This window comes from Acanthochromis polyacanthus, chromosome 5 (assembly GCF_021347895.1).
Source record: "Acanthochromis polyacanthus isolate Apoly-LR-REF ecotype Palm Island chromosome 5, KAUST_Apoly_ChrSc, whole genome shotgun sequence".
NCBI lineage: Eukaryota > Metazoa > Chordata > Actinopteri > Pomacentridae > Acanthochromis > Acanthochromis polyacanthus.
Window position 1 is genome coordinate 9,162,147 of NC_067117.1, and position 12,143 is coordinate 9,174,289.

The 12,143-nt window shown below is 37.3% G+C and overlaps 2 protein-coding genes across 2 annotated transcripts in view; both read left to right on the plus strand.

Annotated features, from left to right (window-relative positions):
- The first annotated feature begins 3,463 nt into the window (after positions 1 to 3,463).
- rpl29 (ribosomal protein L29) lies at positions 3,464 to 5,814 on the plus strand. The gene is made up of 4 exons (XM_022192329.2): positions 3,464 to 3,488; positions 3,971 to 4,024; positions 4,217 to 4,281; positions 5,638 to 5,814. The coding sequence occupies exons 2-4, from the start codon at positions 3,988 to 3,990 to the stop codon at positions 5,728 to 5,730; spliced, it is 195 nt and encodes a 64-aa protein (XP_022048021.1). The 5' UTR covers positions 3,464 to 3,488; positions 3,971 to 3,987; the 3' UTR covers positions 5,731 to 5,814.
- Positions 5,815 to 9,132: 3,318 nt separating this feature from the next.
- iars1 (isoleucyl-tRNA synthetase 1) overlaps positions 9,133 to 12,143 on the plus strand; it is a 57,810-nt gene continuing 54,799 nt past the window's right edge. Inside the window, exons 1-4 of the mRNA XM_022192340.2 lie at positions 9,133 to 9,263; positions 9,994 to 10,117; positions 11,488 to 11,644; positions 11,768 to 11,887. Of these exons, the coding sequence (XP_022048032.2) occupies positions 9,999 to 10,117; positions 11,488 to 11,644; positions 11,768 to 11,887 (396 nt within the window). The 5' untranslated portion in view covers positions 9,133 to 9,263; positions 9,994 to 9,998. The remainder of the gene's footprint in view (positions 9,264 to 9,993; positions 10,118 to 11,487; positions 11,645 to 11,767; positions 11,888 to 12,143) is intronic.

The following is a 12,143-nucleotide window of genomic DNA, read 5'->3' on the forward strand; positions in this document are numbered from 1 at the left end:
TAGTCAGACAGACGACCACTATCCACAGACCTGAAGCAAATAAAAACAAACAAAAAACTGCACAGAAGACTCTTCCTGCAAGAAATACACAAATCATTTTCAAAAGAATATATCATTCGAAGGATTTAAATTAAATATTTGTCCCTTGTCACTGAGTTCAAACTTTCCTCCTAACACAACAGTGTGCTATGAAGAATGTTCTAATGTGTTCAGAATTGTGATCATTTGGAGTTTCAGTGAAGCAACTGAAAGTATCTCACCTCATGAATTTACAGATTCGACAATGATAGTACAGAGAAAAACATTCACAGAAGTGTGCTCATTCCACAGTGTAACCACCGAAATTAGCATGTGCGAAAGATATCAGAGGAAATGGAAACCAGTGTGCTCGTGACCACTATCAGATCAAGGAGGAAATATGAAATCACACATATACCCAAATCTGTAATTGACTGAGCAGAGCTGAGTACTGCAGAGACAGAGCGGAGAGACTCGAATGATCAAACAGGGCTCTAAATATAGGATGCTGCTGCATGATTTCTTCTGCTTGAGCAGGGATTCACCCAACCTGAGAGAGCGAGAGGAAAGGGAAAGAAAGGGAAAGAAAGAAGTTAGGGTGCTGTATGGAAAAATCCCTCGGTTCTGCTAATATATGATCAAGCGTGTGCGTCTGTGTGTATCTGACAGGGAGACGGAAGCTCAGTCACATGGCTCTGCATCCTTTCCCATCCGTCGCTACACAGGGGAGGGCCAGCAGTGCAGTAATGTCTGTGGATCTCTCTATAAACGCTGGCTGCTTTACAATCTGTCCATCATCTCACCGTGCCGCCTGGTGTAAAACCCACAGGAATGAACTCTCATATCATCTCCACCAAACTTCATTCACATTTTTGGCAGCTGAGGACAAAGTTGCACTAATCTGGATTTGAATCACAGTCTGTTGAGGCCTTCCATTATAGCGTTACATCTCTTTTTGCAGCTAAATTGAAGCATTAAATGTACCTTCAGTGTTTGACTATAGCCTAAGAAATGTTAGAGATAACAGACAACTGCAGATATGACAATATTTGTGATAAATGTAGATGCTAACTTAGAATTAGGAGACAATAGATCAAAAACTTCACATCCCCTATCGCAATTATCAGATACCCAACATGGTTCAATTGTTTGGCTTGCTATCTCACAGTTTTGACTTCATATTTCATAATCATAACATTAACAACAAAACAAATGACTAAATACTCAATCAGTTTGACTTAATATTTGGATACTTAATTTAGAGTCATGAATATTTTCACCGTTCCCAACATTTTCCATCTGTCCTTTTCCTTTTTTCTCATTTATATGGGCTGCCAAATAAACTCACACAGCCAACTGGTGTATGTTTTTCTTTGCCGCATGTCATCAAGTCACCATATTTGCTGTTACCCACACCTTACACACCTCTCACATGTCAAGTATTTGCAGTGAGATCCATAAACAGGTTGTTTTGTTGGAGTTTTGCAAAGCAGAGTCACGGAAACGACAAGTTTCACAAATCAAAACAGACTGCACGGTTTCTCGGAGATAATTTGAAGTGTTCTGATTTGAGAAATATGCAAATTTCTCTTTTTTCTTAATTGTTCTACAGATGGAATACTGTTTCTTCCTCAGTTAATTAGACAGCTTTCTTAGAATAAAGAATGGAAGCACTAGAAAGATCAGTGCTATTACTGTAAGCACAGATTCAAACAAAAAATATTGCATGTAAATAAACTTTTAAGTGTCAGTGCAGTTGTATTACACATATGCTACAAGCAAAAATGTGAAGTTTGAAAGGAATCATTTGGCCCCATGCTACTCTGTATTGGATATGTTGTTTTAGTACACTGTTACTTGCTCAGTGCATCAGCAGTATTTTATTGTTGTAGCTGCTTGAAGTGAAGCTAATTTAACTACTTTATTTACAGTTAGATAGTTTAGTTCATGGTTTATATTGAACAGCAAGAGTTGGAGACCTTCATAGGGTGACACATGACAAAATATTGGACATTTTAGGCACATTACTTTTGCTCTCAGATTGCTTCTTAAAGGAAATCATGTGAGAAGGTTGGAGCCTCTTAGATACAACGGCTAACAACTCATAGGCATCGGAAATATTACAAGAGGCCCCACATAGACTTTTTGGAAGAGTTTACGAGCAAGACCAGAAAGCTGTCAGGATGAATTTCATATAAGAAACTGTCATTTTAGTCACTATGGAATTGCAGGACTTTTTGTAACATAGTTGACATTTTTCTTGTTTTCAGGCCTAAAATCAACATGGCCACCTATAACCAAACACCACATGGCATTTTTACAGAAAGAGTCTTCTAAAATATTACATATACAATTGAGTAAAGTTAAAATTGAAAGTTATTTATAAAGATATTATAGTAAACCTGTTGACATGCGATAAATCCACACTTGACTCACACACTATTTTATATAAATAACTAAGAAAGCCTTGGAGTCTTGCCAGTCTTTTCTTTAGGAGAAAATGACATCATGTGGAGCAGGCCATGTGATTTTTAATTAACACACTTCCTTGAGAGGTGTTTTTGTAATGAGTAATGTAGCTGAAAGCGATTTCTCGGACACATGTACAATGTATAATTTTCCATATAAAATTGGATATATTGCCAAAAAAGAAATATCTGTAATGATTATCTCAACTTAATAACAAGAACACAATCAAAAACATTTTTTATGATAGTCTCATTTTATTATTGTTTAGCTAATTAGAAAGTGGTTGGTATTAAATTCAAATGGTTATTTAGTTGACATTTTATTGATATTTAGTCATTTTTATCAACAAGTTATTGTTTTCATAATGAATAATTATGGAATTTGTAAAGGCAGGATCATAATGAACATAAAAAACTTTTTTTTTTAACTTTTGTAAAAATGTAAGTAAGATATATCCCATGGACTTCAAAGTCTCTCAGCTGTATACTGACCCAAGTATTATGAACTCATTATATACTTTTTAGATAAAATCTTAATATAATAGCTGTGAAATGGAAGCAGAGGAGGAAAAGGCTGCCTTTCCCTTCAAAGTGAATTGAGTGGAGCCATATAACAGCAGAAAATACACATTTAAGTACAGCACTCCAGTACATAGAGCTACTTAGTTACTAATTATAAGAGAAATTGGGAAAAGCAGAAAAAGAACGGTTTTGTGGAGCTCATAAAAAGATCAAATCATTGTCTTCCAGGCAGAGGAAATCAGGTCTGTTCCACACTTTCATTTCCATAACAAAAAGCAGGATGGTCATTTTGAGGCCGACAGTGACATCTTGCGACCTCCTGTGGACTCTTCCCTGTCGTACCAGACTCCACCGACAGGAGGCGCTGTCTGTAAACCCTTCGGTCTGTTTCTCTGAGCTCCTCTCTTGACTCCAGTCTTCTTCTTCTCCGTCTGGTCAACTTTTCTTCCTCTTCCCGGTTGTCGTCTGTTCGTGTGGCAGGTAGTTGTTTTCCCACATCAGTGGTTTATTAAAATCTTCATCAATCTGCAGAAATCTAACACGTTCACACAGAACCCGACTCCAGCTGTGATACATCGCTTTATTATGTATTTATTTATGGCAGTATGATAAGATATGACCCTCATTAAAGGCGAAAAATGACATTTGAAATGTGCTAACGTCTCCTGTAGCAAAGCAGGAGACTCACGGCGGCTACCGAGCAGATTGTACTTCAAAATACAGCTGTATAACGACTTACTGTAGTATAAGTCTCTATATTTTGGTTTTATATGTACTTTTGCATTGTTAAATCGTAGATATTTCTCTGAATATACGCTGCTATTTACGTAGCATGAGTTGTCTTTACCTACCGGCTAGCTAGCCAAAGCTAACGTTAGCTAACATGCTAAACGATACAAATAAGTGTGTACATGTAAATGTCCAACTTTCTTATTTTTTCATTCTTATTTTCCTTTCTGCAGATTAACCAGTGTCGAAAATGGCCAAGTCGAAGAACCACACCACTCACAACCAGTGTAAGTAAATGTTTACGTATAAAGCTTTCAACTTTAGCACTTTTCTGGAAGTTTTAAGGAGTATGACTGGATTAGCATGGAGTTGTGCATGTATGTCTGTTTACATATAGGTAGGTTTACTTTGCAAAATAAAATACTGCAAAAAATAGAGCTGCTGTATGGTAATAATTGTTTCTCCCCTTGTTGTAACAGCTCGTAAAGCCCACAGGAACGGCATTAAGAAGCCCAGATCTCAACGCAATGAGAGCCAGAAGGGGGTATGTTCAATTACTGTCCTGTCTGTGTTTGCATGCTTTGAAGAAACTAGGTTTAAAAAGCAGACTGTCAGTGATTACTGCAGAGTCAACACACCTATAGCAAACCATACTTGATGGACCAACAGCTTACTCATTTTGGATATATTCAATGTTCCAAGTCTGCATTGTTGTGTATGTCTGATTATGTGCTCTCATAGTACAGGAGGACGGACTCTTTAAATGCACAGCATTTGTTTCCTTAGAGTTGAGACTGTTGTCTTGTTCTTACATTTTGTTCATCATTTGTTGCAGTAATATTTTTGTCATTCATGTGGTGTTTTGTTATACAAAGAATGTCATAGAAGAAGCCTCCCAGATAAATTCAGTTTCTTCTGTAATTCCTGTTCAGAGCTCAGGAGTGGCATTTTTCATAGATGTAGCGTTTAAGAAATCTAATTGTTACCGAAAGACAGAAGTGTTGCGATTCTTATGTGAGTGGACTTATCTGGAGAGTGATGCAAGCTGCATGTGGTTATATGTGCTAATTTGGCTATCTAAAATTCCTCAAATAAATGTCTGTTGACATGCATTGCAATCCCTACCTAGTCTGAATGTCAAGTTAGGAATTAGTTTTAAGACAGTCTTTTAGAATGTCAATATTTTTTACATGCATGTCACTTATAAATGTACTCAGGCTCAAAAATATTATTGGGTCCTACTTCTGGTTTCTGTTTATTGTGTTGAGGAAAGTTTGCCAAAGTTGATTAGTGGGAAATTTTACAAATTGCACGTGAATGTTGTCTAAACTGTCTGAAATGCAGTTTTTCTTTGCTGCCGATTTGTTTTCTCAAGTAAAAACGAAGCACACACCCTTAAAATGTTTTAGTAAACATGTTATTGTCTTGAAAGCTGATTTGACTGATCAACTGTATTTTCACTTAGAAACTGACATCAAAACTTCCCTATTTAAAAGGAAATAATACTACTGCTATGGCCAACGTTCTTAGTGTCAAGACCACTTTTCGAATTAATCATAAAAATAATTCACTCAAGACTGCTTCTGTAGAGATAACATATTCTCACTCGTTTTTTGCAAGGATGTTCTGCATTCACATGTATTTCTGATTTGTATAGAACAGTAATGTAGTGGAGGACAGTTAGCGTCGCAAGCTATCACAATACAACCAGAGCCCCAAATGAGTAGCTGCTTGAACAACTTAAAAAGTATTTGGCTGCCACTATATTACATATTGACCCCATATTTTGCTTCATTGTGTTCAACTCTGGTAGAATTTTTCTTTTGAAGAAATTGTGTTCAGTGCTTCCACACAAACAATTCCTCTGTTTACTCAGTTTGTTTTGTTTTTGTTGTTGCAGGTCGACCCCAAGTTCCTTAGGAATATGCGCTTTGCTAAGAAGCACAACAAGAGGGGCATGAAGGCCGCACAGAAGGCCGCCAAGGAGAAATAAACTACTTTCCTGTCACCTCCAGTGTCAACGTTCCAGATTGTGTTACCATCATCACAATAAAGCAATGCTTTGTTAATAAACCAACATCTGATTGTATTGAGTTTGTTATAATTGCTCATGTCTCTGTGTGATAATATGAAAAAAAACACTTTATTAGCTACATAGAGCTTATTTAAATATTGGTTTATGCTTTACTCAGGCATCAAAACAAACACTACCTCATTATTTCAGCCAGGTAAAGAAAGTAGTACACTTCAGTTAGCCAGCTGTGCGGTTTGAATAAATACAGTTTTCAATCGTAGTATCATGTCAAATGCAAGATTGTGCACTGGTTATCTGGGAAAACTTTTCTGTTTTCATAGGGAGTTGCTCTCTTCGTACAGTATCAAAGGGGATCTTGGTGCAGAGTTTTATGAAAGATAGTATGTAGAAAGGTGACAACTGAAGCAGATGAACCCTGAACACTTTCTGAAGTGTCAGTGCTTCTTAAGCTGTCACTAATGTCCACAGCTTACCATGGGAAATAAATGAATAAAGCTGATTGAGGTAGATTTTCAAATTTGCTGCACAATATTTAAACTACATACCTGTATAAATTACACAAACACTGAACTCCCAATTCATGTAAATTCCTAATTTCTATGGTACTATTTCCTCGTTCCTGAGAAAGACGCGGATAGCTTGAAAGTCAAGAAAGACTATGAGGAGATGATCTTGTGGAAAATATTGGAATTGGAGTGAATGAACATCAGAAGTTATTCAAATACTTCTTTTGTTTAATATTGGGACCAAACTTACAAAAAAAGACGAAGAAAACCATGTAAATGAACAATCTCAAATTTCAGGCAGAAACTCTGACAGGGCCTTGATGTACGAGGAGTATAAGATTATTTCCTGTTTCATTTTTCAGTAATCTGTACTTGCACTGGAGATTTACCCCACGCAATCAATGACAATTTAAGAATAAATGTATAACAAATTAATGCAAATACTCACCTGGTGAAAATCATTAAACTGCAGTCCAAATAAAAATGATTTTTGATGAATTTATTAACTGTTGCCATATGCACTTGCAGATCAATGTGAAATGTGACAAAATAACATTTTGACTTAACATTGAAAACAATACATCTTTGATTTGTTAAAAAGATATGAAAACGATGCAAAGGAAGATAATGACTCCATGAGAGATTTGGGAGCACATGTTATTCACTGTGAGATGCTGAAGCGGAAACTTTAAAATCAGAATCAGCTTTATTGGCCCCCTGGCATCGCAAAATTTTAAAGCTTTATAAAAAATTCAATATTGATATATTTTAAGATCGGCCACCTGATCTCTCATTTTGAACATGAAAACTAATGGAGAAAAAATACACAGTCTATGCATCGTACTCTGTTTGGTTGCAAACTTGCTGATGACCACTTCTGGCCTCAGAAAATGAAAATAAACACGCTCCGCTTAAAACATCCCCCGCCTTATATATAGTGCCTCTAAGTGAAAGAAATAATAATATATACTGGACGATACACCTACAAAATGATACATCTTCACTACAAATCAGGTCAAGGTCATACACCCAAAAAGGCAGATCTACATTATGCACAGGTGGTGTGGGTGCAATATGCATGAAATACTTCAGGTAGTTTCTGACATATGCTCCAGAAACAGAATCAAAAAATATTTGAAGTGCCTCACAATGACCTTGAAAATCAGGTCAAGGTCATGTACCCCAAAAGGCACATCTATACTATATAGAGATGGCCTGGGTGCAATATGAATGAAATCCCTCAAGTAGTTTTTGAGATATGCTCTGGAAACCAAAAAATATTTGAAGTGCCTCACTATGACCTTGAAAATCAAGTCAAGGTCATGCACCCCAGAAGGCACATCTATACTATATAGAGATGGCCTGGGTGCAATATGAATGAAATCCCTCAAGTAGTTTCTGAGATATGCTCCGGAAACGAAATGTGGACGTACTTACGTACGTACGGACATACGGACATACGGACGGACGTGCCCATGCCAATATCCCCCTCCGTGCCTACGGCCGGCGGTGGATAAAAACGGACCTTTATTCATTTCTGCCTCTTCCTGATTTTATTTTCTTGTTATTGTAAATATAAAATGAAAATCAAAGCATTTTTAAAATTTCGTTAGCAAGTTATGTTATACTGTGAATAACAAACTTGCAGACAACAGTGCAATAATTATTCTTTATTCATGAGGATTAGATATCTGTGAACACTAATTTGCTTGATATTTGATATTGCAAAAAAGGACATTGTGATATTGTAAAGAACAGTGTTGGAGATTAGCCCTTTAACTGCTGTTCTCATATTTGTGAAATTTAAGTTGTGATGGAACTGTTTCCTTGTAAAGGAAGAAGAGATGATAGTGTTGTTAGAAAGTGCAACACCTTTTTATATATTTTTTTTATTTTTTGAATTTAATATTTTTATTTCTATTTTATTTCATTTTAAGGTTTAAGGAAATGTTTTAGATAAACACACTGAATTACAAGACAAGGCTAAAATTACATGATTTTAATAGTAACAGGCCGTTATCAAAAGTGGGCCGGTCTGAGGCATGAAAGTCCGACCCTGCCTATAACACATGCTGAAAGTGAGTCAATGGACAATTAAAAAAAAACAACAACTCACAAATACCATTTTAAATATTCCTAATTTCTGATGAAAACATTTTGAGCAAATCAGAGATGGAGAGATGGTCGAGCAGAGCCTCTTGGTAATTTGAGAGTGAATAACACCATATAGTATTTGTATTTTTTTTCAGTGTGCTGTAGCCGAGGGATAAGGTGCTATGATTTTGATTTAGATCTGATTTTGTATGTGATACACAGGAAATACAGTGGATCAGGGTTAAAGAGTCAGAGAGGGTTGTTCCTACGTGTGAATTGTTGCTTATATTGCCGTCTCTGATTTTTGCCAGCTGCACAGTGTCGTAGTGGTTAGCACTTTTGCCTTGCAGCAAGAAGATTCCCGGTTCAAATCCCGGCCTGGGTCTGGGATCTTTCTGCATGGCGTTTGCATGTTCTCCCTGTGCATGCGTGGGTTTTCTCCGGGCACTCCGGCTTCCTCCCACAGTCCAAAAATATGCTGAGGTTAATTGGTTACTCTAAATTGTCCGTAGGTGTGAATGTGAGTGTGATTGTGTGTCTGTATATGTAGCCCTGTGAGAGACTGGTGACCTGTCCAGGGTGTCCCCTTATGGTGCCATAATTGGGTCAAAAGTCACCACCCAATTATGGCACCATACCCCCTGCCTTCGCCCGAGTCAGCTGGGATAGGCTCCAGCACCCTCCGCGACCCTAGTGAAGATTAAGCGGTGGAGAATGGATGGATGGATGGCTGATTTTTGCCACTTTTAATTTGTATCACAGACACACATTGAACTTTGTGCGTTTTATTTTGAAGCAGTAGACCAATTCGAGTTAAATCGTCACTTCCGCGCAGGCTCTGACTCCAGCTTGCATCATTTCTCGTCTGTGGGCAGCCGGTGCAGACAGCATGTGAGTACCAGCATGCAAACTTAGTAATAATAACCACGACACACAGGTTAGAGTAGACTCACACTTCTCTGTACACCTTTCAGAGTCTGTCAGCGTGTGAACGTCGCCTTTATCAAACTTTACAATCCGTGTAGCTTCAGGCTAACTAACAGAAGCAATGAGCGGCTAGATTAGCGTGTTAGCTAACAACAAGGAGGTGTCATTCTTGTGGCAACTGTTGTGGAAAAGTGATTTGTCGGATTTAATTATTTACTTTTAGCAAGGTTTCTGTGACCAGACGTTGAACTTGGGAGTAAAATATAAGCTTGGGTTGATTTTAGGGCATTAAATGTTAAAGGGACAGCCTGTTCAGTTGACAAACTGTTGAGCTCTGCCAGATTTTGACAGGTTGACTATTGCAGTGTGGGAGACATTAACTGAATAAGATTTAGAAATTTTAGTGTGTACTGGTTTTCATATGTGAGTTTCATTTTGTTACCTTACCAGAACCTTATGTAGCACGGTGGCTCAATGAATGTCTTTTGAAAGTATGATGTAATTAGTGTCATGACTTTCATGGCTGTAACAGTGTATATTTTTTATAGGTAATGCTTTATTGATGATCTAGGATTTAATTGGGAAAAAAAAAGCTTACATATGTGATCTTGGGGACTTGCACAATGTCTTCCTTCCCTTCCTGTTCCACAACTCTGCTGAACTGCATTTTTGCTGGCTTTCTGTGGTTCGACAGACACCATGGTGGAGCCGGTCCCTGAGTCCATCAGCTTTCCCTCCGAGGAGGAGACTATCTTGAAGTTGTGGCAGGAAAAGGACTGCTTCCACGAATGCCTCAAACAATCCAAGAACCGACCCAGGTAAATCTAATCATGTGCGGTTGATCTACAAAGCAAAGCGTATTCCCATGTTAAGCTGTAAAGGCATGAGATGACTTTGTAATTTTGTAGCCTTACATTCAAATCAGCAATTTTGCTTGAAATATTTTTTTGTGGTATGAAACGTAAACTTGATATACCACTATTTATAGTTTACGAAAACCTTTTACTACATTAGTATGATGTTATATAGCATAATTGTTAAGCTAATCTTTACTGTAACATCTTTCTGTAGCATAATATGTGTTACAACATGCATTTAGTATTAGTTAAGAAGCTGTATTTGAGAAAGTATTTTAAAAACTTTGTGAGCGGCGTAGAACAGCATTTAGTAATCTTTCTTTTTTTTTTTAAAGACAGGGAGTGGTTATTAAGGATTGTTTGTGGAGAGTGTCTTGCCAGCTATTAATGGCCTAAACAGACAGTTGAATTTCCAGGCAAGCCAGTTTTTGTTTGACTCAAGTGTATACTTTTGTGATGTCAGTTAATATAGATGTTTGCCCACACGTAAAAAAAAAATGTAATAAGAAACAGTAGTCCTTAAAAATCAGAGTGAATGAGCAAGATTATTGTGTTAAAAATCAGTCACTAGAAACATTACATGTATTTTTTTTATCAAGTTAACTATCCACAATGAACCACAACAAAGTGAGACGAGTATAAACAAAACGATCAACAGTTTTGTCATGAAGCTCAAGAACAATGCAAGCAAATTTTAATTTTTTTTTGCTCAAGGTCCTGTGTAGGTTGAAACTACAAAAGCTATACATTAACATTTTCAAATCAGTTTCTTTCTATTGAAGAAATGATTAAATGTCATGGTTGTATTTGCATGGCCAACAAATAGTAGTAAAGTTGTAGTAGTGAAGCAAAACTTTGGTTACTAACAGACCCTGAACAAGACTGACTGAAATTTAGGAGCATATTTGGATAATGTCACTTTCAAGTTCCCATCTCTGAAATGACCATATGATCAATCCAGTACTTAGCCTGTGTCAACACAAAAGGAATTACACGACCTTGTAATGGAAAACACTTTCTCCTCATCGTATTTAAGGACATGGGTGGATTTGTAGCTCCCAAATAATTGTTTCTGTTCTTTAGTATGATCACAGTTTGTTATTCAGGTATACAGAGGAGTAAAAATGCTGTTTTTCTGTATGAAGCAATTATGAATACACATACAGTGACTGCATGCCAGGCTACAAAGACAAAGCTCTCTCCAGTATCCACACATTACACTTTTCTCATTTCATCCTCTTCTATCCAACAAACCATGTCCATTATTTTGTTAGTATGACAATAGTGCTGCAGTATTTCACATACATATTTCATGCTCATCTTACCAACAGGTACACCTTCTATGATGGCCCTCCTTTTGCTACTGGTCTACCCCACTATGGTCACATCCTGGCTGGCACCATCAAAGACATCGTTACTCGCTTTGCCCACCAGAGTGGCTTCCATGTGGAGCGACGCTTTGGCTGGGACTGTCATGGCCTGCCTGTGGTGAGAATTTTCTCTCAACTGTCTTTGCTGAGAATATTTTTAGTGCCTTTTAAACTGCACATTCTGCAAAGCGGTATATGTCCTTTGCTCACCTTTGTGTTTCATATACTGTGTGTTTTATAGGAGTATGAAATTGATAAGACTTTGGGGATCAAAGGGCCAGAAGATGTGGCCAAGATGGGCATTGCAGAGTACAACAAGCAGTGCCGGAACATTGTCATGAGATACTCCAACGAGTGGGAGGTGAGCGTACTGGAAGAAAAATATTTTTATGAAGATGGCCTTTGTAACAGTACTTGTTACTCCAATTTTCCTAAGAACAATGCATTGAACATAGCCTAAAACATAGTGAGGCTTCACCATAGACACATCTGACATGTACAATATTGGTTTGTTTACATGAACATCTTCTAGTTAGTGTAGCATTTTCACTAATTAATAAGAACTGACCCAAAGCTAAAGTTTATAATAAATTGGGCATCATACATTTGTCATATGA